This window comes from Ranitomeya imitator, chromosome 6 (genome assembly GCF_032444005.1).
Source record: "Ranitomeya imitator isolate aRanImi1 chromosome 6, aRanImi1.pri, whole genome shotgun sequence".
NCBI classification, from domain to species: Eukaryota; Metazoa; Chordata; class Amphibia; order Anura; family Dendrobatidae; genus Ranitomeya; species Ranitomeya imitator.
Window position 1 is genome coordinate 565,415,991 of NC_091287.1, and position 21,388 is coordinate 565,437,378.

Below are 21,388 nucleotides of genomic sequence, written 5' to 3' on the forward strand. Positions count from 1 at the left end.
ATCAAAAAGAAATGGAGTTCCATACACAAAAATAGAAAAATATAAATAAAGTTTATTGTAAACATACAACTATAATACTAAATAAAATAAATAAATAAAGAAACAAGAAAGAGGCCCTAGTAAAAATCAAGTGAAAAGCCTGGGCACAGACATCACCAAACAACACCATGGTATAAGTAATCATTAATAATCATATGAATGACCAATACGTCCTGCATATATCATAACATGGTTCATATGTTTACCTAGTTAGCTCCTGAAACTAAATGTCACCAGTGCCAAAAAAACATCCCCTTCAGATCATTATATGGACAAGTGCCGATACTGAGGGAAGTAAAGTACATATAAAGCACTTCTACTAAAACGGGAGCTTACCCATGGTGAGTGTGATGTGGTGCTCAGGGACCGGATCCACCCCTTGACGCGCGTTTCGCGGAAGCTTTTTCAGAAAGGGATCATCAATACATACAATCGCCTGATGTATAGAACTGTGCACACGCGGCCCCGGGCACAATCCAGAGGCGGCAGGATCACATACACTTCAATTCACAGTCTGAATGGTGGCATTTTTATCCAATGTTTTTTATTAAACCGATACATTTATTGTTTCTCTTATTTATCAGATATCAGTGTTTGTGTATGTTCATTGTTGCAGTATAACCCTGTGACACCATTGATCCCGATGTAGCAGCGCGCGCAGTTATTGCAGTGCTTCAGTCATGCTGCACGTGTGTTACTTGTGTGCGGCCTACAAGCGGGAAGCTACAATCGTATCGTCAGAATTAATAAGGTTTCATGCTCAAAACGCGTTGGTGAATCGTTACATCATCCCGCGGCACCGAATAATTGTACCGAAAGACAAAGACGATTCCTTTTAATGGTGGATGGAGTTGGACGAAGCACTGTCTTTCTACAGTAGAGTGATGGTGCCGACATTGGGGCAGCCATGTCGTTACTATCGCAGGGTTGGTTGTGGAGTTCAGTAACTTACAGGTTGTAGGATTGTGGGCTCTTCAGTGATATTATGTTTAGGAGATATTTCATAATAATCAATGCTTCTTACCACAAGGATGATGTATGTGATGAGGATCCACAGGGCATGGTGTAACCTCCTGCTCATGGTCATATCCTCGGCTCTTAAGTTTGGGTGAGAACCCAGAGAATCCCAATCGGATCAGTGCATAATTCCTGCTGCTGCGCTTCCACTCCCTGCACAGCCCTATACACCATAAGTTATTGATTGGCATTATTGAGACATTGGACTCATTGTGCAGTATGAATCAGTGGCCGGACAGCTCGCTCCTCCTGCAGCTTTGTAACGTAATACAATGATGGTGATAATATAGCAATTAAATCTGACATAATATTTTACAATTATGTTACAGAAGAAAACACCGAAATGTAAAGAAAATAGTAATACAAGTAATCTATTTACAATGGTTACGATGGTAACAATCAGCAATTGTTACCATCCACCTCTCGTGTCTCCCCTTTTCCCCATAGTTTGTAGCTTGCGAGCAGCAGGACCCTCATTCCTCCTGGTATCTGTTCTGATCTGTGATTTCTGTTATGCTGTAATGTCTATTGTCTGTACAAGTCCCCTCTATAATTTGTAAAGCGCTGCGGAATATGTTGGCGCTATATAAATAAAATTATTATTATTATTATTATTATCTATTCCTGCTGCTATAAATGGGATTTACGGAGAATGTAACACCTCTTTTTTTTCTTCTCTCTCACTCTCTCAAAGTAGGAAAAAGTAGGAGTACTGCCATACATAGAAGGGTTAATAGTTTATTTTTATAAATTAAAATGCAATTGAATAAAGAAAAGAGAAATGTGGTGCCAATATTCAAAAAGGGCTCTAAAAGTGAACCTGGAAATTATAGGCCAGTAAGTCTTACCTCTATTGTTGGTAAAATATTTGAAGGGTTTCTGAGGGATGTTATTCTGGATTATCTCAATGAGAATAACTGTGTAACTCCATATCAGCATGGGTTTATGAGAAATCGCTCCTGTCAAACCATTCTAATCAGTTTTTATGAAGAGGTAAGCTATAGGCTGGACCACGGTGAGTCATTGGACGTGTTATATCTCGATTTTTCAAAAGCGTTTGATACCGTGCCGCACAAGAGGTTGGTACACAAAATGAGAATGCTTGGTCTGGGGGAAAATGTGTGTAAATGGGTTAGTAACTGGCTTAGTGATAGAAAGCAGAGGGTGGTTATAAATGGTATAGTCTCTAACTGGGTCGCTGTGACCAGTGGGGTACCGCAGGGGTCAGTATTGGGACCTGTTCTCTTCAACATATTCATTAATGATCTGGTAGAAGGTTTACACAGTAAAATATCGATATTTGCAGATGATACAAAACTATGTAAAGCAGTTAATACAAGAGAAGATAGTATTCTGCTACAGATGGATCTGGATAAGTTGGAAACTTGGGCTGAAAGGTGGCAGATGAGGTTTAACAATGATAAATGTAAGGTTATACACATGGGAAGAAGGAATCAATGTCACCATTACACACTGAACGGGAAACCACTGGGTAAATCTGACAGGGAGAAGGACTTGGGGATCCTAGTTAATGATAAACTTACCTGGAGCAGCCAGTGCCAGGCAGCAGCTGCCAAGGCAAACAGGATCATGGGGTGCATTAAAAGAGGTCTGGATACACATGATGAGAGCATTATACTGCCTCTGTACAAATCCCTAGTTAGACCGCACATGGAGTACTGTGTCCAGTTTTGGGCACCGGTGCTCAGGAAGGATATAATGGAACTAGAGAGTACAAAGGAGGGCAACAAAATTAATAAAGGGGATGGGAGAACTACAATACCCAGATAGATTAGCAAAATTAGGATTATTTAGTCTAGAAAAAAGACGACTGAGGGGCGATCTAATAACCATGTATAAGTATATAAGGGGACAATACAAATATCTCGCTGTGGATCTGTTTATACCAAGGAAGGTGACGGGCACAAGGGGGCATTCTTTGCGTCTGGAGGAGAGAAGGTTTTTCCACCAACATAGAAGAGGATTCTTTACTGTTAGGGCAGTGAGAATCTGGAATTGCTTGCCTGAGGAGGTGGTGATGGCGAACTCAATCGAGGGGTTCAAGAGAGGCCTGGATGTCTTCATGGAGCAGAACAATATTGTATCATACAATTATTAGGTTCCGTAGAAGGACGTAGATCTGGGGATTTATTATGATGGAATATAGGCTGAACTGGATGGACAAATGTATTTTTTCGGCCTTACTAACTACTATGTTACTATGTTACTATGTAAGCCTTCATCATCAGTATCTGGTAATCGCCCATTGCATCCATCATCAGTATCCGCTGAGTGCCCATCACCTCCATCATCAGTATCTGGTGACTGTGTACAAGAGAGCAGATGCACGCGATGAAGATGTTGGAGTGCCCATTTGCTATCTACATTAAGTGACTTTATGAATAAGACCCAGGAAGGGTTGAAACAATACGCAGAGGCGTAGCTAGGGTTTTGGTTCAGGGGGGCGAAACTTCTAAGTGGGCCCATAACCAGGTAACCCTGATTACAAGCAGACCCTGTATTATAAGGCAGCACCCCATAGGCAGACCCTGTAGTATAAGACAGTACCCCCATAGGCAGACCCTGTAGTATAAGACAGTACCCCCATAGGCAGACCCTGTAGTATAAGACAGTACCCCCATAGGCAGACCCTGTAGTATAAGACAGTACCCCCATAGGCAGACCCTGTAGTATAAGACAGAACCCCCATAGGCAGACCCTGTAGTATAAGACAGCACCCCCTATAGGCAGACCCTGCAGTATAAGACAGTACCCCCATAGGCAGACCCTGTAGTATAAGACAGTATCCCCATAGGCAGACCCTGTAGTATAAGACAGTACCCCCATAGGCAGACCCTGCAGTATAAGACAGTATCCCCATAGGCAGACCCTGTAGTATAAGACAGTACCCCCATAGGCAGACCCTGTAGTATAAGACAGCACCCCTTATAGGCAGACCCTGTAGTATAAGACAGTACCCCCATAGGCAGACCCTGTAGTATAAGACAGTATCCCCATAGGCAGACCCTGTAGTATAAGACAGTACCCCCATAGGCAGACCCTGTAGTATAAGACAGTATCCCCATAGGCAGACCCTGTAGTATAAGACAGTACCCCCATAGGCAGACCCTGTAGTATAAAACAGTACCCCCATAGGCAGACCCTGTAGTATAAGACAGTATCCCCATAGGCAGACCCTGTAGTATAAGACAGTACCCCCATAGACAGACCCTGTAGTATAAGACAGTATCCCCATAGGCAGACCCTGTAGTATAAGACAGTACCCCCATAGGCAGACCCTGTAGTATAAAACAGTACCCCCATAGGCAGACCCTGTAGTATAAGACAGTATCCCCATAGGCAGACCCTGTAGTATAAGACAGTATCCCCATAGGCAGACCCTGTAGTATAAGACAGTACCCCTATAGGCAGACCCTGTAGTATAAGACAGTACCCCCATAGGCAGACCCTGTAGTATAAGACATTACCCCATAGACAGACCCTGTAGTATAAGACAGTACCCCCATAGACAGACCCTGTAGTGTAAGTCAACCCCATAAACAAAAAACAAACAAATACTCACCTCTCTTCCTCCTTGTTTCAGCGGTGCTCTGAGCTCCCGCTCATCTTCTGACAGCGGGCCCCGGGTGGTGAAGTCACCGCACCCACTGTCAGCGTCGGCGTCGGTGACATCAGACGCTGACAGGGGGTGATGGGAGACGGATCGCTGCGTGCTCCTTCCCTCATCAATGCGGTCAGCTCTATCGGCTAAACGCACCTTCTGCCCTCCCAGTAGCTGCGCTACTGAACAACAGTAACCCTTTGTGTCACATATTCCTGCACCGTCACGTCTGTGCACATGTTTAATTTTTTGCATGTGAAATCAACTCTTTTGCATATTCAAGAAGTGTGCAGTGAATTACTGTCTACAGTCTTTTGGGGTTGCACACTCCACTTCACCACGATCTTGAACTGTTCAATTGAGTGCACGTCTAAAGGAGTGGAGAAGCTGCCCATGCCACCTTTAAGATCATATGGTTATATAATTAATCGCCATTTTTAAATTTTTTTTCTGGTTTGTGTTCTGCAGCGGTGGGATAGCTGCAGATAAGGTTAATTATTGGGGCCAGCCCAGGGAGGGAGGAGTTACATGGGCATAGAGATGCAGTTTCCTGTTAGGCAGATAGGGAAAAGGATTGAGAAGTAATAGACCTATGGCCTTATTGCTCTCAGACCTGCATTGAAATGAGTGTTTGTGTGCCAAGAAAGGTAGACCTTATTGGATAGCATGTTCTGAAGGAAACAATGACAAAGTGGCAGAACATAGTAACATAGTAACATAGTTAGTAAGGCCAAAAAAAGACATTTGTCCATCCAGTTCAGCCTATATTCCATCATAATAAATCCCCAGATCTACGTCCTTCTACAGAACCTAATAATTGTATGATACAATATTGTTCTGCTCCAGGAAGACATCCAGGCCTCTCTTGAACCCCTCGACTGAGTTCGCCATCACCACCTCCTCAGGCAAGCAATTCCAGATTCTCACTGCCCTAACAGTAAAGAATCCTCTTCTATGTTGGTGGAAAAACCATCTCTCCTCCAGACGCAAAGAATGCCCCCTTGTGCCCGTCACCTTCCTTGGTATAAACAGATCCTCAGCGAGATATTTGTATTGTCCCCTTATATACTTATACATGGTTATTAGATCGTCCCTCAGTCTTCTTTTCTCTTGAATAAATAATCCTAATTTCGCTAATCTATCTGGGGATTGTAGTTCTCCCATCCCCTTTATTAATTTTGTTGTCCTCCTTTGTACTCTCTCTAGTTCCATTATATCCTTCCTGAGCACCGGTGCCCAAAACTGGACACAGTACTCCATGTGCGGTCTAACTAGGGATTTGTACAGAGGCAGTATAATGCTCTCATCATGTGTATCCAGACCTCTTTTAATGCACCCCATGATCCTGTTTGCCTTGGCAGCTGCTGCCTGGCACTGGCTGCTCCAGGTAAGTTTATCATTAACTAGGATCCCCAAGTCCTTCTCCCTGTCAGATTTACCCAGTGGTTTCCCGTTCAGTGTGTAATGGTGATATTGATTCCTTCTTCCCATGTGTATAACCTTACATTTATCATTGTTAAACCTCATCTGCCACCTTTCAGCCCAAGTTTCCAACTTATCCAGATCCATCTGTAGCAGAATACTATCTTCTCTTGTATTAACTGCTTTACATAGTTTTGTATCATCTGCAAATATCGATATTTTACTGTGTAAACCTTCTACCAGATCATTAATGAATATGTTGAAGAGAACAGGTCCCAATACCGACCCCTGCGGCTCATTTTGTGTACCAACCTCTTGTGCGGCAAGGAGTCTTTATCTCAGGCAAGGACTAGGTGTAGGATGTATTCCTTATCTCTATGGCAAGTTTGTCTAAAGCAAATAATCATCTATACTAGATAAGAAGCTGGTGTTATGGAGGAGAAGGTGGCAAGGATGGGACTTGAGTTAGGCTACTTTCACACTAGCGTCGTGCACTGCACGTTGCAATGCGTCGTTTAGGAGAAAAAACGCATCCTGCAAAATTGCTTGCAGGATGCGTTTTTTCTCCATTGACTAACATTAGTGATGCATTGCGACGCTTTGCCACACGTCGCAACCATCGTGCGACAGTTGCGTCGTGTTGTGGCGGCCCGTCGCCACCAAAAAACGTTGCATGTAACGTTTTTTGGTGCGTCGTTACCGTCTTTTCCAACCGCGCATGCGCGGCCGGAACTCCGCCCCCGCCTCCCTGCACCTCACAATGGGGCAGCGGATGCGTTGAAAAACAGCATCCGCTGCCCCCGTTGTGCGGCGCTTCCACAGTATGTGTCGGTGCGCCGCAACGTTGCATTGTGACGTGCAGTGCACGACACTAGTGTGAAAGTAGCCTTAGTCTGCAGGGAACTGAAGAAGCACTGGCAAAGCAAGGAGCGTCTGGCCCTCATCTAATGCATTTGGAGTGTAGTATTGAGTAGTATTGAGAGTAGTACTGATGTACCTCAGCCATTTAGGTCCTCACAAATTGAGATGAGCAAATATTTCAATGTTCGGTTCAGATTACGATCACTGAATTTGCAATGTTTACCAATTTATTCACTGAATATTCGCCGAACATAGCAGAACACCATTCATTTCAATGGGAGACAAAAACAAACGCATGCACAACACCTTATTTCGGCCCCAAATGCTGCCAAAAACATCAAATGAGGGACAGGCACCAGGAAAGTGGCCTCAATTCACCCACAGTACAAATGGTAGGATGGCATAGCAGCAATCAGCCAGGCATGAGGTATCGAGGTCTGGGACAGCATTTACAGCTTTGAATTGAACGTTACAGTAAGATGAGCTGGGAAAGGGATCAGTGTAGGCCTGATATCCTGAGAGCCCTGATACCACATGCAACAACTCAACCTGGTTTCATGCTCTGCCACACTCAGGAGGCACAAATATCAGTTTCGTAGACTGCCATTGTCAGAAAATTCTAAGAATAGTAACACGGGTAGTTGGCTTCAAATTTTGGAGGCCTGACGGTCTCAGAGGCCTACTGCTACAGGCAACAAGCATGAAGGAGACCTAACCAGGAGGCTATACATTTCCAAAAATTATTGGCAGACAATACCAAAGTGGCATCAATTTCACCACAGTAAAAATAGTATTAAAGGGACTAACACCTCTTACAATACAGCCAGCCCATCAGATGGAGATTAACGGGCAAGGTGGTAGAGCCACTGTGGCATATGCCTTGGAATGCCTGGAGGAGCGTAACTAGGTGGCCTACAAAATCCCAACTCGGAAAAGTGGCAGCTGGTGAAAACGGCGAACCAAGGAGGGACAAGAAAGTGGCACCATGTGATACTCCAGGGCTGACCTACAGAGGGTGATAGCTGAAATTATAGAGTGGGTAGACTGCTATGACCCGAAGGAGAGATGAATAATGCAAGCAAGCACTGTAGGGACACTGGAACCACAGGTGTAGATGGGGCCGGCTGAGGAACAAAAGCACTGGCAGGTTTTGGCTAGACAGGGTGTTAGACAGATGGGCACTGACAGGTGCGATCTGGACTGGCTGATGGACTGAAGGGCACAGATAGGAACAAGCATAGAGTAGACCAGCAGACAGATGGACCTGGAGAACCTGACAGCTAGCAAGCAGTGAAGGCAAACTAACAACCTAGCTCAGGCACCTCCATATTGGAGGAGGAACCTTAAATAGAAGGTTTCACCCAGCTATAGGCTGGGAAGACCTTAGGTTGACGCATGGGGTCCCTTTAAGCCCTAAGCATAGTGCCCGTTCCTACAAGTGAAACATAGGGGTGAGAAGAGTTGGTGTGTGAGTGGGAGACACTGAATGTCCTGTCTGTTAGGTACGAGGAGCTGCAACAATGTGCCCAGTCTGTAATTGCAGGAGATCAGAAAGTCTGTAGTAAGAGGGAATGGTCCACTGTGTTAAAGGCAGATGCCAGATCCAGGAGAAGGAGGAGGACAAACTAGTTTCATTTTTATTTGGCGATTAGTAGGTCGTTGTTGACTTTAGTCAGGGCAGTTTCAGTGGAATGGTGCAGTCGGAAGCCAGATTGTAAGTGGTCAAAGAGGAACAAGAGGAGAAGTGGGAGGATAGTTCAAAATGGATGTCTTGTTCCAGTAGTTTGGAGGCATAGAGGAGAAGAGAGATTCAGTGATAGCTAGACACATAGGATTAGTCGAGGGTGGGCTTTTTGAGGATGGTTGTGATCGAGGTATGTTTGAATCTGGCACCACTTGTTAGTCACAGGTTGAAGAGGTGGGTTAGGCTTGGGATGAAGACTGTGGAAAGGTTTGGAATGAGGTACGACATTATTGGGTCAAGTTCACAGGAGGTGAGGCAAAGTTTTTAGATCAGATGAGAGGGAAGTGGAGCTGGTGGACAGAGGAGAGAATTTAAAGTACTGAATAGCTGTTTAGGGTTGTGAGACAGGTATAATATGAGGGATGAGAGATAGGTTTGTTTTGCTGCAGTGAGCAATTGTGCAGCATTTCTGCTACTGAATGGACAACTCCACTCCCTTTCTTTGGCAGATGCACAGCGGTACACTTTGTAGATGAGGGCCAGAAAAATAATGTTCTCCAGTAGATGGCAAGTGCTGCATCAAGTGGCCTCTGCTTTTCTTCCCCACCTTAACATCGCACCTTACAGTCCTCAGAGGTGGCACCCCAATTACCCTTGTTTTCCCCCATGTCACAACTCTCCAATTGACTGTTGGGAACCACAGATGGCCGAATCTGCAGATCTGTTCATGCACATTGAATGCCATGGGCATCAGAAGTTTACTCTAAAGATTCACAGAGTCAAGAGGAGAAAATCATCTGCAACAATTGCCAATTTTTTTTCAGTTTGATCCAGGGCAGGAAGAGGTAGGGTCCGAGCAGAATCCAAACCTTTGTCAACAGACATTAACTCCGATGGGTGGAGGTGATCCATTCATGACGAGACTCCGATACTTGAGACGCCCGCGGACTGTACTGTGCTGTCTGGGCAAGAAGAGGAGGAGATTGACTCCCAACCAGGAGTGTTCACATTTCCACAAATTCATGTTAAAATCAGCAGCAAAGGCACCCACAGCAAGCACGGAATCCCCACTAAAGATATCAGAGACTGCAATTACGTGAGAATAATGCAGCACACTGAAAACTACAACATCCAGTAACAGAAGTTGTCAGATTTCTTTGCATAAGGCGTGACGTTGTTGGTTCACTAGTGCTTTCACAAACATTACAACCTACCCCACATACACCTTGAACACCAAGCCTAATCCCCCTTACACCATGACCTGTTATGACCTGGTGGTCAGGACAATAATGGACCTGGTGGTTAAGAGCACACGGAATGACCTGATAGTTACTGATAATATAGGACGAGCTCTGGGACGTGGGAACTCTGCTGACCGCAATCCCTAATCCTATCACACACTAGAAATAGCCGTGGATTGCTCCTAACGCTCCCTATGCAACTCGGCACAGCCTAAGGAACTAGCTAGCCCTGAAGATAGAAAAATAAAGCCTACCTTGCCTCAGAGAAATTCCCCAAAGGAACAGGCAGCCCCCCACATATAATGACTGTGAGTAAAGTTGAAAATACAAACACAGAGATGAAATAGATTTAGCAAAGTGAGGCCCGACTTACTGAACAGACTGAGGATAGGAAAGATAGCTTTGCGGTCAGCACAAAAACCTACAAAAAGACCACGCAGAGGGCGCAAAAAGACCCTCTGCACCGACTTACGGTGCGGAGGCGCTCCCTCTGCGTCCCAGAGCTTCCAGCAAGCAAGACAACAATCAAAATAGCAAGCTGGACAGAAAAATAGCAAACCAAAGAAAAACAAGCAGGAACTTAGCTTCTGCTGGGAAGACAGGTCACAAGAACAATCCAGGAGTGAACTAGACCAATACTGGAACATTGACAGGTGGCATGGAGCAAAGATGTAGGTGGAGTTAAATAGAGCAGCCAGCTAACGAATAACCTCGTCACCTGTGGAAGGAACCTCAGAAGCCGCAGCCCCACTCACAACCACTAGAGGAAGCCCATGGACAGAACCAGCCGAAGTACCATTCATGACCACAGGAGGGAGCTTGACAACAGAATTCACAACAATGACCTCACTTTTTCCCAGGCATGTAGCTCAGATAGTGTGGTAGGAGCACAGTATTAGCAATTAAAAATTCGATTTTTTACTCTGCACACAGCTGAATTTCAGCAGCACTAAATTCAGCAGCACAGGTGAGTTATGGCATGCTGTATCGCGCTAGTCATAGATTAAAATATTGTTTCAGTGAGGATGAGGCCTGTATAACATAGAATAGGTGCTGCTAACAATTTCAAAGTGAGATCTCCTCTACTGTATGACATTATCTAAAGTGATGAGCGAATAGTGAAATATTCAGATTTGGGAAAATTGGCACGAATAATTTGAAATATCCTTGTATTCGTACAGAATAACGAATCCAGTGCAAGACAATGGGAAAGACAAATATTTTTCTGCTGCAACAAACAGGTCTGGGGGCCTGATAAAAATGCTGAAATGGATGGGAAAGAGTGAAAACTAAATCTACTATATAATTGTCTAAGGGTCACTTCTGTCTTTCTGTCTGTCTGTCTTTCTGTCTGTCTTTCTGTCTGTCTCGGAAATCCCAAGTCGCTGATTGGTCGCGGCAAAACGACCAAATTATTATTTAAATTATTTAAATTATTGTTAAAGATTATTATTATTATACTGCATGGGCAGTGTTATATACTACGTTTCTGTGCTATATACTACGTGGCTGTGCTATATACTACGTGGCTGTGCAATATACTGTGTCTGTGCTATATACTACATGTCTGTGCTATATACTACGTGTATGTGCTATATACTACGTGGCTGGCCAATATACTACGTGGCTGGGCAATATACTACGTGTCTGCGCTATATACTATGTGGCTGGGCAATATACTACGTGTCTGTGCTATATACTATATGTCTGTGCTATATACTATGTGTCTGTGCTATATACTATATGTCTGTGCTATATACTACGTGTCTGTGCTATATACTATGTGGCTGGGCAATATACTACATGACTGGGCAATATACTACATGGCTGGGCAATATACTACGTGGCTGGGCAATATACTACGTGACTGGGCAATATACTACGTGGCTGGGCAATATACTATGTGGGCTGTGCTATTTACTGCGTGGGCTGTGTTACATACTACGTGGGCTGTGTTATATACTATGTGGGCTGTATGCTACTTGGCTGAGCTATATTTCTCTGCTGTATCTGTGCATCATGAATCGTCGTATGTGTTACAGAGGGGGGGCCTAATGAGACTCTTTCGCCCAGGCCCTCAAAAACCTGGAGCTGGCCCTGGCTTTACTGATTGGTCATGCCCGGCCGCGAACAATCAGCGACAGGTGCAGTCTGCCCGCGAATTGGCGTGGAATTTGAACCATGCTTCGCCAAAGAAGATCTACCAAACCAAACCTACATTTTTTAAAGGTATTCATAAATACAAGTTTATAAAGCAAAATAAAATATATATATATATATATATATATATATATATATATATACATATATATATATATCTCCCCTTTAGCATATGTTCACATAGAGCGTTTTAACATTTGTGAGGGCTCTCACTCCTACATTTGGGAGGTCCATCCCTCATTCTAATTTGTTAGCTAGATAGTGGAATACATATTCCCCATCACTTTACAATGCCAGCTAAAACATGCCCATTTGAATTTTGAGCTTCGTCTGCCACCTCCACCATGTCCACCGCCATCATTATTAGTGATGAGCGAATTTGTTCGGCAAACGACTGCCAAACATAAATTTGGCACGAAGACATCACATCCGGGTTTGTGATCTAAAACACAAGCAAAATTTTATAAAATCGGTAAAAATCTGAAACATTCAGTAAAAAGTACGGTAAAATATTTGTGTTGCCACAAAAGTATCTTCAGCACTTTTGCAACGATAATGGGGGTGTATCATGGGTGTTTGGCACGTGTTTGATGAGGGGAGGGGGTTTGCAGAGCTCAGAGGCGCAGCTTTCCTGTAAACAGTATTTTTTTTTTCCTAACTTTATGTGTGCACATTGTGGCTAGCCAATCAAAGTGCAGGAGACCCCCACAATGTCGTGACACAGCGGCTTGTGTTATTGGCTGCTGAAATCACATGTCCCTCTCCATATAAAGCACAGACATCTTGTTTTAGCGCCATTTTGACACTGTAACATTGCAGAGAGGCTGCTCCTGACGCTGGCACTGTGAGCAGCAAGATTTTAACTAGTTAGCTAGGCGGTTGTATATCAGTCAGATAGTGTAGCTAGCTAGTGTCCAGTGTGGCTGTAAAATTTACCTTCCAGCACTTTTTTTTTGCCATTACTGAGGTTCACAGACAAAGCCAACAGGGCACATGTCCAACAAGTGTGTTGTGCACTGCTTCTAATGTGCTCCATACACGAGCATAGCATTCTAAATAATATTTTTTCAGTAGCTAAATGTGAAACAGCTTGCTGTATTCCACCTTGTCATTTAGTGCTATGGTGATATGAACCTGTCTGCAGACCTAACGCACATTAAAAAAAATTATAATGTTTTAGTTGCAAAATGGTAGACAGCTCACCGTATCACACTTTGTCATTTTGTTGGGTTGAAATTAAGGTGTCGGCAGATCTCACGCACATAACAAAAACATTTTTCTGTTGCTAAACATCATAAAGTAAGGGACCTGACATCAAAATGGTTTGTAGCATCTAGTGTGTTATAAAGGCCTGATCCAGAGACCATGAAAAAATTCTTGTGTTCTTACCATCATACAGCAGGGTACCTGACTTCAAAATAGTTTGTAGCATCTAGTGTGTTACAGAGGCCTGATACAGAGGCCACGAAAAAATTATTTTGTTCCTAACCTCATACAGTAGGGGACATCTCACTTTCAAATTGTTTGTAGCATATCTTCTTTGTCATACAGGCTTCATCCATTCTCAAACAATTCTTTGTTCTGTGACTAACATGATACAGCACGCCATTTTTCTCCTTGTTATTTACTTAGCTGAAATTCAGCTGTTTGCAGAGATGGTTCAGAGTTTAAAATCAATTTTTTTGTTGCTAATTCTGTGCTCCTACCACACTATCTGAGCATTATGCCTGGGAAAAAGCGAGGCTATGGTGGAAGGAGAAATGGGCTTGGTGTTCAAGGTGTATGTGGGGTAGGTGGTAATGTTTGTGAAAGCACTAGTGAACCATCAACGTCACGTTCTATGGAAAGACATCTGACAACTTCTGTTACTGTATGGGCTACTCCTCTACATTTCGTTCAGGCACACAGTGGTACGCCTTGTTGATGAGGCCCAGAAAGAGCATGTGCTCGAGTGGATGGCAAGCACAGATTCAAATGGCTTCTCATCCTCTTCTGCCACCTCAACATCATACCCAGTATAGTCCACAGAGGTGGCACCCAAATTCCCCTTGCTTCCTCCACGTACCAACCCTCCAACCATACAACAGACTGTATGGAACCACACAGGTACGGACTTGGGCTGAAATTGAGCCCTGGCATTTGAAATCACACAGGCCCCGTCCCCAAGCACCAGATGGGATATATTACTAAAATTATCCTGGATGGAGGACAGGAAGATTTACTACAAGACCAATATTTCTAATGATACCCGTGGCAGCTGGTGTAAGTAACTGAGTAAGCAACTTTGTGCTCCATCACAACTCTTAGTATGGGTATCTTGAGAACACCGATTCTATTAACAACATAGCAGACAAGGCGGCCCACGACCAGACAGGCCTTTCTGGCATTTGCCAGAATTGCCAGATGGCCAGTCCGGCCCTGGAACCACAGATGGGTGAGTCTGAAGAGTTGTTCACACATTCTATGCCATGGTCATCGGAAGTGTATTTAAAAGCTTCACATAGTAAAGAAGAAGAGATCTTCACCGATGCCCAACATTTTTTTTAGCTTGGATCCGGGGCAGGAGGACGAAATAGGGTCCGAACAGCATCCTGACCCTTGTCATCAAACGTTAACCCTTGGGAGCGGAGGTGATCCTGATGAGACTCAGATACCTGAGCCTCACACGGACTGTAATGTGCTGTCAGGTCAGGAAGAGGAGGAAGGCGATTCCAAGGACGAGGAAAGTGATAGCACAGAGGATGATGATGATGATGATGAGGTGTTAGATCCCAGTTGGCATGAACATAGAGGCACACAGCTGAGTAGGTCATCAAAGGAGGTTTGTTATGAACAGGTGATTCAGAACCACAATGGACCTAGTGGTTAAGAGCACACAAAGTGACCTGATAGTTACTAACATAGGACGAGCTCTGAGACGTGGGAACTCTGCTGACCGCAATCCCTAATCCTATCATACCACACTAGAGGTAGCCGTGGATTGCGCCTAACGCTCCCTATGCAACTCGGCACAGCCTGAGAAACTAGGTAGCCCTGAAGATAGAAAAATAAGCCTACCTTGCCTCAGAGAAATTTCCCAAAGGAAAAGGCAGCCCCCCACATATAATGACTGTGAGTTAAGATGAAAATACAAACACAGAGATGAAATAGATTTTAGCAAAGTGAGGCCCGACTTACTGAATAGACCGAGGATAGGAAAGAGGTGGCGCGGTGGCGCAGTGGTTAGCACAGCAGCCTTGCAGCGCTGGAGTCCTGGGTTCAAACCCCACCAAGGACAACATCTGCAAAGAGTTTGTATGTTCTCTCCGTGTTTGCGTGGGTTTCCTCCGGGTACTCCGGTTTCCTCCCACATTCCAAAGACATACTGATAGGGAATTTAGATTGTGAGCCCCATCGGGGACAGTGATGATAATGTGTGCAAAATGTAAAGCGCTGCGGAATATGTTAGCGCTATATAAAAATAAAGATTATTATTATTATTATTAAGATAGCTTTGCGGTCAGCACAAAAACCTACAAACAACCACGCAGAGGGGGCAAAAAGACCCTCTGCACCAACTAACGGTACGGAGGTGCTCCCTCTGCGTCTCAGAGCTTCCAGCAAGCAAGAAAAACCAATATAGCAAGCTGGACAGAAAATATAGCAAACAAAAATAACACAAGCAAAACTTAGCTTATGCAGGGCAGACAGGCCACAAGAACGATCCAGGAGAAAGCAAGACCAATACTGGAACATTGACTGGAGGCCAGGAACAAAGAACTAGGTGGAGTTAAATAGAGCAGCACCTAACGACTTAACCTCGTCACCTGAGGAAGGAAACTCAGAAGCCGCAGCCCCACTCACATCCACCAGAGGAAGCTCATAGACAGAACCAGCTGAAGTACCACTCACGACCACCGGAGGGAGCTTGACCACAGAATTCACAACAGTTCCCCCCCCTTGAGGAGGGGTCACCGAACCCTCACCAGAGCCCCCAGGCCGACCAGGATGAGCCAAATGAAAGGCACGAACCAGATCGGCAGCATGAACATCAGAGGCAAAGACCCAGGAATTATCTTTCTGACCATAACCCTTCCACTTAACCAGGTACTGGAGTTTCCGTCTCGAAATACGAGAATCCAAAATCTTCTCCACTATATACTCCAACTCCCCCTCAACCAAAACCGGGGCAGGAGGATCAACGGATGGAACCACAGGTGCCACGTATCTCCGCAACAATGACCTATGGAATACGTTATGGATGGAAAAAGAAGCTGGAAGGGTCAAACGAAAAGACACAGGATTAAGAACCTCAGAAATCCTATACGGACCAATGAAACAAGGCTTAAACTTAGGAGAGGAAACTTTCATAGGAATATAACGAGATGACAACCAAACCAAATCCCCAACACGAAGTCGGGGACCCACACAGCGCCTGCGGTTAGCGAAACGTTGAGCCTTCTCCTGAGACAATGTCAAATTGTCCACCACATGAGTCCAAATCTGCTGCAACCTATCCACCACAGTATCCACACCAGGACAGTCAGAAGACTCAACCTGCCCTGAAGAGAAACGAGGATGGAAACCAGAATTGCAGAAAAACGGCGAAACCAAACTAGCCGAGCTGGCCCGATTATTAAGGGCGAACTCAGCCAAAGGCAAAAAGGACACCCAATCATCCTGATCGGCAGAAACAAAACATCTCAGATATGTTTCCAGGGTCTGATTGGTTCGTTCAGTCTGGCCATTTGTCTGAGGATGGAAAGCCGAGGAAAAAGACAAATCAATGCCCATCCTAGCACAAAAGGCTCGCCAAAACCTCGAAACAAACTGGGAACCTCTGTCAGAAACGATGTTCTCCGGAATGCCATGTAAACGAACCATATGCTGGAAGAACAATGGCACCAAATCAGAGGAGGAAGGCAATTTAGACAAGGGTACCAAATGGACCATCTTAGAGAAGCGATCACAAACAACCCAAATGACCGACATTTTTTGAGAGACGGGGAGATCCGAAATAAAATCCATAGAGATATGTGTCCAGGGCCTCTTCGGGACTGGCAAGGGCAAAAGCAACCCACTGGCACGAGAACAGCAGGGCTTAGCCCGAGCACAAATCCCACAGGACTGCACAAACGAACGCACATCCCGTGACAGAGACGGCCACCAAAAGGATCTAGCCACCAAATCTCTGGTACCAAAGATTCCAGGATGACCAGCCAACACCGAACAATGAACCTCAGAGATAACTCTACTCATCCATTTATAAGGGACAAACAGTTTCTCTGCTGGGCAACGGTCAGGTCAATCAGCCTGAAATTTTTGCAGCACCCGCCGCAAATCAGGGGAGATGGCAGACAAAATTACCCCCTCTTTGAGAATACTCGCCGGCTCAGACAAACCCGGAGAGTTGGGCACAAAACTCCTAGACAGGGCATCCGCCTTCACATTTTTAGAGTCCGGAAGGTACGAAACCACAAAGTCAAAACGGGAGAAAAACAGCGACCAACGAGCCTGTCTAAGATTCAACCGTTTGGCAGACTCGAGATAAGTCAAGTTCTTGTGATCAGTCAAGACCACCACGCGATGCTTAGCTCCCTCAAGCCAATGATGCCACTCCTCGAATGCCCACTTCATGGCCAGCAACTCTCGATTGCCAACATCATAATTACGCTTAGCAGGCGAAAACTTCCTGGAAAAGAAGGCGCATGGTTTCATCACCGAGCCATCAGAACTTCTTTGCGACAAAACAGCCCCTGCTCCAATCTCAGAAGCATCAACCTCGACCTGGAACGGGAGCGAAACATCTGGTTGGCACAACACAGGGGCAGAAGAAAAACGACGCTTCAACTCTTGAAAAGCTTCCACAGCAGCAGAAGACCAATTGACCACATCAGCACCCTTCTTGGTTAAATCAGTCAACGGTTTAGCAATACTAGAAAAATTATTGATGAAGCGACGATAAAAATTAGCAAAGCCCAGGAACTTTTGCAGACTCTTCAGAGATGTCGGCTGAGTCCAATCATAAATGGCCTGAACTTTAACAGGGTCCATCTCGATAGTAGAAGGGGAAAAAATGAAACCCAAAAATGAAACCTTCTGAACACCAAAGAGACACTTTGACCCTTTCACAAACAAAGAATTCGCACGCAGGACCTGGAACACCATTCTGACCTGCTTCACGTGAGACTCCCAATCATCCGAGAAGACCAAAATATCATCCAAGTATACAATCAGGAATTTATCCAGGTACTCTCGGAAGATGTCATGCATAAAGGACTGAAACACTGATGGAGCATTAGAAAGCCCGAATGGCATAACCAGGTACTCAAAATGGCCCTTGGGCGTATTAAATGCTGTTTTCCATTCATCGCCCTGTTTAATACGCACAAGATTATACGCACCACGAAGATCTATCTTGGTGAACCAACTAGCCCCTTTAATCCGAGCAAACAAATCAGACAGCAGCGGCAAGGGGTACTGAAATTTGACCGTGATTTTATTTAGAAGGCGGTAATCAATACAAGGTCTCCGCGAACCATCCTTCTTGGCCACAAAAAAGAACCCTGCTCCCAATGGCGACGACGACGGGCGAATATGACCCTTCTCCAAGGATTCCTTTACGTAACTCCGCATAGCGGCGTGCTCAGGCACAGACAAATTAAACAGTCGACCTTTAGGAAACTTACTACCAGGAATAAAATCGATAGCACAATCACAATCCCTATGCGGAGGTAGGGCACTGGACTTGGGCTCATCAAATACATCCCGGTAATCCGACAAGAACTCTGGGACCTCAGAAGGGGTGGATGATGAAATAGACAGAAATGGGACATCACCATGTACCCCCTGACAACCCCAGCTAGACACAGATATTGATTTCCAATCCAATACTGGGTTATGGACTTGTAGCCATGGCAACCCCAACACGACCACATCATGCAGAATATGCTACACCAAAAAGCGAATATCCTCCTGATGCGCAGGAGCCATGCACATGGTCAGCTGGGTCCAGTACTGAGGCTTATTCTTGGCCAAAGGCGTAGCATCAATTCCTCTCAATGGAATAGGATACTGCCAGGGTTCCAAGAAAAACCCACAGCGCCTAGCATACTCCAAGTCCATCAAATTCAGGGCAGCGCCTGAATCCACAAATGCCATGACAGAATAGGATGACAAAGAGCAGATCAACGTAACGGACAAAAGAAATTTCGACTGTACCGTACCAATGTTGGCAGACCTAGCGAACCGCTTAGTGCGCTTAGGACAATCGGAGATAGCATGAGTGGAATCACCACAGTAAAAACACAGCCCATTCTGACGTCTGTGTTCTTGCCGTTCAGCTCTGGTCAAAGTCGTATCGCACTGCATAGGCTCAGGTCCATGCTCAGATAATACCGCCAAATGGTGCACAGTTTTACGCTCACGCAAGCGTCGACCGATCTGAATGGCCAAAGACATAGACTCATTCAGACCAGCAGGCATAGGAAATCCCACCATGACATCCTTAAGGGCTTCAGAGAGACCTTTTCTGAAAATTGCTGCCAGCGCACATTGATTCCATTGAGTGAGCACAGACCACTTCCTAAACTTCTGACAATATATCTCCACCTCCTCCTGACCCTGACACAGAGCCATCAAATTTATCTCTGCCCGATCCACTGAATTAGGTTCATCATACAGCAATCCGAGCGCCAGAAAAAATGCATCAATATTACATAATGCAGGATCTCCTGGTGCAAGGGAAAATGCCCAGTCTTGAGGGTCGCCACATAATAAAGAAATAATGATCTTAACTTGTTGAACTGGGTCACCAGAGGAGCGGGGTTTCAAAGCCAGAAACAGTTTACAATTATTCTTAAAGCTCAGAAACTTAGCTCTATCTCCAGAAAACAAATCAGGAATAGGAATTCTTGGTTCTAACATAGAATTCTGAACCACAAAGTCTTGAATATTTTGTACTCTTGCAGTGAGATGATCCACACAAGAAGACAGATCTTTAATGTCCATCACTACACCTGTGTCCTGAACCACCCAAATGTCTAGAGGAAAAGAAAGACAAAACACAGTAGAGAGAAAAAAAAATGGTCTCAGAACTTCTCTTTTCCCTCTATTGAGAAGCATTAGTACTTTGGGCCTCCAGTACTGTTATGAACAGGTGATTCAGAACCACAATGGACCTAGTGGTTAAGAGCACACAAAGTGACCTGATAGTTACTAACATAGGACGAGCTCTGAGACGTGGGAACTCTGCTGACCGTCAGCACAAAAACCTACAAACAACCACGCAGAGGGGGCAAAAAGACCCTCCGCACCGACTAACGGTATGGAGGTGCTCCCTCTGCGTCTCAGAGCTTCCAGCAAGCAAGAAAAACCAATATAGCAAGCTGGACAGAAAATATAGCAAACAAAAATAACACAAGCAAAACTTAGCTTATGCAGGGCAGACAGGCCACAAGAACGATCCAGGAGAAAGCAAGACCAATACTGGAACATTGACTGGAGGCCAGGAACAAAGAACTAGGTGGAGTTAAATAGAGCAGCACCTAACGACTTAACCTCGTCACCTGAGGAAGGAAACCCAGAAGCCGCAGCCCCACTCACATCCACCAGAGGAAGCTCATAGACAGAACCAGCCGAAGTACCACTCACGACCACAGGAGGGAGCTTGACCACAGGATTCACAACAGAGGTTACGTTGATGCAGCCACATCGAGCAATGCATCCTCAGCCACAACTGTGGCTGTGACCAGCAGCATCTGCGGGTCTGCAGCTCGCCGGGGTGGCAAGGGTTGCCTAGCCTAGGCTTTTTTTGACGCTACAAAGGATGAGCCAACTCATGTAATCTGCCAACTTTACAAAAAAATAACTGAGTGGAGGTAAAAAGTGTGATAATTTGACTACTACATGTATGAACCTTCACATGTGCAATCAACATGCATTACTGTGGGAATTCCACTGCACAAAAATGCAGACCACCGAACCTCAGCAACCATCAACTGCCCCATCAATCACATTTGCTGCTTCTTCCACCTCCTCTGTTATCGTGCCAACTATTGAGACGCAGATCTTCAACCACAGAACCTTGGATTCTTTACCATCTCCAGTCATGCTGACTGAGAGCCTGCCATCAGCTGTAACAAAAGCTTGCTGTTTTTGATCGATCTCAGAGAAGGAGCACCCCACAACTTTCTCAATCCACCTTAACATCTCCACCTGCACCTCTCTCACGGTCCGGCAGTTTGTCCGGTTCACGGTACTCTGCTCTCTCTCACCACTGCAGCCAGCACACTGTATCGCAGTTGTGGTCACGTAAAATATTGTTTCCTCCTATGCATGGCAAAGTCAAGAGGTTAAACTCCA

At 45.0% G+C, this 21,388-nt stretch overlaps 1 protein-coding gene across 1 annotated transcript in view; it reads right to left on the bottom strand.

The window, feature by feature from the left end:
- LOC138643508 (NXPE family member 3-like) overlaps positions 1-21,388 on the bottom strand; it is a 47,185-nt gene that overhangs the window by 25,372 nt on the left and 425 nt on the right. The window contains exon 2 of the mRNA XM_069732407.1: positions 12,336-12,488. Within this exon, the coding sequence (XP_069588508.1) occupies positions 12,336-12,488 (153 nt within the window). The remainder of the gene's footprint in view (positions 1-12,335; positions 12,489-21,388) is intronic.